Raw genomic sequence first — 5,448 nt, forward strand, 5'->3', positions numbered from 1 at the left:
CCGTCAGATTCATCACGTGACCGATATACCATATTCTTGTATATACCATATTATTGTAAACTTTTTTTTCATTAAATAAATATTGAAAAAAAGATTGGAGGGATTCGAACCCTCAACCCCCGAGCTAAACCCCTAACGCCTTTAACCCACTAGGCCACAGACCTGTTATACTCTTCTTATGATTCTTAACGTATATAGGCGAATGAAATACATAAAGTCTACATACCTACTTCGTGACCAAGACATGTTATCATATATCTGTTATCACTAACGTATCATAATATATTATAAAGACTATATTCTATCAACTTGGTGGACTAACGTTATGAGAAAAAATATTTTATCGACGCATATTTCCGCGCATGCGCATTTATTATCTAAATTTTTGCAAAAAATAAATATTGAAAAAAGGCCCTGGAGAGATTCAAACTCTCGATCTCCGTCTTACATTCTGGCGCTATAACCAACTAAGCTACAGAGTCGGTTTACTTTTAGTATGATTCTTAATGTATATAGCTGTAAGAATATTATTGTACACATCTCGATGTAATAACTTTATGTATCAAAGACTTATGCATCAACAAGGAGACTATACATGTACACCCCTTTGTATATTTTATACAGGCAACGACGTGTGTGTCCCGACATACCCTAGTTATTGTTAACAATGACATTCTTCAATAAGGGTTGTGACTATACCCCTTTGTATATTTTTAACGTTCTATAGCGAGACATGTGTTGTACATACCCTATCTATTGTTAACATTCTTCAACAAGGGTTGTGACTATACCCCTTTGTATATTTTGACCCTGAACATGTTCACCCCTTTGTATATTTTTAACCTTAAATTTCTGTCGCCATAACGTTCTAGAGCGAGACATGTGTTGGACATACCCTATCTATTGTTAACATTCTTTAACAACACTATACATGTATACCCCTTTGTATATTTTAAGCCTTGACCACTCGCACCTGTTACGGCAGATGTTGTCGTTGAGAAATTTACCCCTACCTAATAATGTTTCCCCCACCGAATAATGACTCAAATCATCAGACGCTTGACCCTGCAAGAGCGGACATTTATTCAGTGTGTTCAGAGTCTTATGCTATACTGCACGTACATTTTTATTTCTTGTGAGTGTTTTTATTTTTCAAGTCTTAATACATTTTCAGTGTTTATTTTTATAAGTTTTAACATGGCCGGTTCAATCGCAGATAATATTGCCTTATACAAGAAAAAATCCTTCGTATATGTACCTCCGACTACACCTTCAGATCTATTTGAATCTACTAGCATTACAATAGATTTTACGGCTAGAAAATTTATACATATCGGTCTTGATCCTACTTCAGAAAAGTGTGAAGTCATTATACGTATATTAACTCCATCCCGGTATGTACATATAACGTATAATACTTTAAAAAGTTTATTTACACTGATGGGAAATATCCTATCGTTTATATTATCCACGCCTGTAACATATAAACGAACCGTATTTCACGAAACGGAAACAGAAAAAATATCTAGTATGGTTTACGGAGGAGAAAATGTTTTAGTAATTGAGTCAAAAAATCGAGAAGGATGTAGAGTACTTTTAAGTCGCTTGGAGCTTATTCGTCTTCAATATTTGGAAGGCACTATTTTTGAAATCATTCACCGGACGGGGTCATATACCCACTCATTGTTTGCCAAACAAGTTAGAGCGTATATAATGTACTTGGAAGAAAAATTCGGCAAGATGCAATCACCTCCAGTAACTGAAGAAGAGATAATAATGTTCATAAATAAGAATACTGACTACCAGATCGTTCAATCGGAGCCAATCTTAACCAGTCAAATTCAGTTATTAGCTGCTGCGCATGTAGCTGGTATTTTGATAGAACGAAAGGCTCGAAACGCTCCATCGGTAATTATAAAATATATTATTATGTTTTAAATATATTAATTTAAATTTTTATTTTAGTTATTTGACGGAGAACACGCTATGGATTCACCATGGTCTCCAAGTTATTCGCCATTACCTACTCAACATACATTTAATCATGCGGAAGATAATTTTCTATATAAGGTAATTTATTGAATATTTTTTAAATTAAAAACAATATTAATTTTATATTATTTATTACAGCCGATAGATCATATTGATGGTCCAATGCCGCTTGATAGCCAACAACAGTCGTTCGATGAAAATGATGGGCCTGATTTTTTCAATTCAAACCATACACAGTCTCAATTTACTACCCCCGAACCATCTGATCGAGCAACTTATACTCTTCACCCCACGCCGCTACGTAAAGTAAAACGTAGACTATTCTAATAATTGATGTAAAATAATTAATTTATGTAAAAAATAAAAAAAAAGACGTGATATATAAAAAAAGTTTTTTCATTTATTAATATTAAGGTTTACAATAAATATTAAGATTTACAATAAAATATTAAGGTTTACAATAAATATTTACAAGGTTCTTACTTCTCCGTTAAATGGATTATAAGTAATAATTTGGTCATGTAATATTAAACAATATGCGGAAGTGGAAGCTGGAAACGCCTCATAAGCTTCTAGTTCAATTCTGAGGTCCACTGTCGACATTTTCACGTTGTCGTTCTGTCGGCTCATGTCAACAACTATGATTGGAGAGTGATTTTTGAATTCTGATCGGTTCAATAGAGGTGTCACATCATCATGGCCGTAGTAAGATTTTTGGAACTCTGCATACGCGCGATATAATGTCGCCATCTTATTTTTGGTAAAGTCGTTTTGAAAATCTTCGTAGGGAAATACTTCAGAGTTTAAATAAACCTTTAAGTTTTTAATTTTACAATGATCGAAATATGACATTGCTTTACCCGAACTATTTTTCCTATCAGTTTGATCGACTCCATGAAATGTCTCGCCACGTCCGTCCTGTCTTCGCTGCCTCTGTAGATTACCGGACCCGCCGGTATCTCGTGTTGAACCAATAAATCCGCCGGCACGTCCTCGCTCGCCTTCACCAAAAACCCATAGCTCATCGCTTCGTGTTTTTGAATAATCGTGGTACTATCCCCTCTCACCTCCTCCGCCTTCTCCAAGATCGCCTCGAAATCCGCGTAAATTACAAACGGGTGCCTAACCGTGTTTTTCCACGCCCTGAACTCAACACATTCACCCTCCTTCGGCATCTTCGGAAAAATTGGCTTGTGCGCCCCACAAATCAATTTATGTTGGTCCAGGGCCTCCTGTCCGCTCAACTTGAATTTCAAATTTTGATTGTCAAAGCTGGTGAAGCACCTTTTACAAAAAATGACACTCCCATTGTGTCTCGTTTTCTGCGTACGTATGAGCCGTGAAAAATTCGAAATGTAAACATAGTGCGAGTTGTCGCCGTCCGTTACCAACAACAGGTCGAAATGATCCTTTTTTTCTTCTTCGACCACACGTAACGGATACACTTCGTACGTTGGGTACTTACGGGGCACCTGGAATTTTTTGTCGAGCCCGTAGACATTTATGGAGACGTTATTATTATTTTTTTCAAATTTAGTGATGTCTGATAGTGGTGTCGGGAACGATATACCGTTAAAATTATAATTTTTCTCATGCTTTTTATAATTTTCTCCGACACAATATTTATATCTATCGGATAAATTTTCGGCCACACGCCTCGCCAAAATCGCCCACTTGAAGCACTCCTGATCCGTGTTTTGCGGGTTGATGGTCCCCCGTTTTCTATCTATATATTCAGGTAGTTGAATATACGACGAGCCGCCCATCGGTGTATATTTATACACGGACAACAACAGCCCATCGATCGACTCCAATGTAAATCCACTACCCCTCCCGATGTAGTCATCTTTCTCCTTCGTCAATTTCATATAAGCCCTCTCTACAATGGTTCTTATATCGCTGCCAGGGTAAATCTCAACTGCCGAGGTCTTGAACGCACGGTTCTCCGATGAATTGGGGACGTTGGGCCGGTTGTATGTCGCCTCGAGCTTCAAATTAAATTTTATTGCGTGTTTTTCTACGTGTTTTTTTAATAAATTTACTAGTTCAGGCATAAGTGGTTGGAGAAAGTCTGAATAAATCATAGTATTAACCAGATTTGTAGTATAGTACCACACGATTTTACGGCTTGCAGACGACAAAATTTCTACGAACCCTGGTGATTTGACAAGATTCAACCTAACTTTTTTAGCGTTAGCAGCTGAGACGGTGTTTGCAGCGGAAACACGTTTGCCATTTACGGTTACGGTGTAAGAATCTTTAAAATAAAAAAAACCCTAATATTAATAACTAATGAAAATAAATTTAATTATATTAAAAATCTAATCAACCCGTGACTGAAAAATAAAATCTAAGCAACTTATAAAATAATATCTTTTAAAATATATTTAACCCACACTGAATAAAAATAAATCCGTAGTATGTAAATAATTCGTGATTAAGGCTTGTATTTTAAAAATTAAAAATCCATTTAATGACTTGTATTTTAAAAATCTAATGATTGAATAATAAAATAATACTTGTACGTTAAAATCAGCGGGTCTTTTAAAAATCAATTCTGATAAATAAAATAAAACTAACCTGTATCCTCAAATTCGTCCATTGCGTTCATACATATAATATCGTCGTCGTCGGATACCGCATTCGATCCACCGGCCGGGACATCAGGTACAAATATTTGCGGCGCGATTTGAATATCTCTCTGCGGAGCGGCAAGAGGTGCGAACTGTATGACGCTTGGTCGTGCTGGTTGAGTGGTGATCGGCGCAGCGGGTATTGGTCTCAAATGAGCCGGAACGTTTACGAAACCTTAGGAAAAATAATATAAATTAATATTGTATAAGATAGAAATAAAACTTTATATTATTAATACATACCATGAATATTCTTCGTATGTTTGTTGAGCGCGGTTTTGTAGGAGAATGTCGAAGGACATATAGTGCACGGAAAACGTACACCCATATGGTTATTTTGATGCGTGATTAAACTGGTTTTACGCACGAACACCGACGAGCACTGATCGCAATTAAACATGTTGTAAATACTGTTGAGAAAGGACTGTGAAAACACTGAGAGAGCAAAAGCAAAGTGCGTGTAAAGGTATAAGTGTCTATAACAGACTGACTATGTCTTGGCAGACAACGGAGCAAGTGTCCAGAAATCTGAGCATTTCAAGCCGTGGGTTACCAAAATATTAATCGGGTATTTACTATGATAAATGTGTACATCACTAGTTATTACCAATTATTTTAGGAACCATCGTTTTATCAGTAAAATGTCCAGAAATTCGTCTGTGCGTGTTGACAACAGACCGGACGAAACAGGCCGTTCCGCTGACAATAGAACAATAGAACGTTTACTATCAATACGTGTCTAACACAATGGTGTATATTTCTATACATATCCCTTACTCGATGAAGCCTTACAAAAATATGACCTATATGCTACTTTTAAAAT

At 36.3% G+C, this 5,448-nt stretch overlaps 1 protein-coding gene across 1 annotated transcript; it reads right to left on the reverse strand.

Moving 5' to 3' along the window:
- Positions 1-2,511: 2,511 nt before the first annotated feature.
- LOC107883344 lies at positions 2,512-5,441 on the reverse strand. The gene is made up of 3 exons (XM_029490462.1): positions 4,869-5,441; positions 4,573-4,800; positions 2,512-4,249 (listed from the first exon to the last, which is right to left on the reverse strand). The coding sequence occupies exons 1-3, from the start codon at positions 5,023-5,025 to the stop codon at positions 2,808-2,810; spliced, it is 1,827 nt and encodes a 608-aa protein (XP_029346322.1). The 5' UTR covers positions 5,026-5,441; the 3' UTR covers positions 2,512-2,807.
- Between the last annotated feature and the right edge of the window lie 7 nt (positions 5,442-5,448).

The sequence above is a fragment of the Acyrthosiphon pisum genome, chromosome X (assembly GCF_005508785.2).
Source record: "Acyrthosiphon pisum isolate AL4f chromosome X, pea_aphid_22Mar2018_4r6ur, whole genome shotgun sequence".
Taxonomy (NCBI): Eukaryota; Metazoa; Arthropoda; class Insecta; order Hemiptera; family Aphididae; genus Acyrthosiphon; species Acyrthosiphon pisum.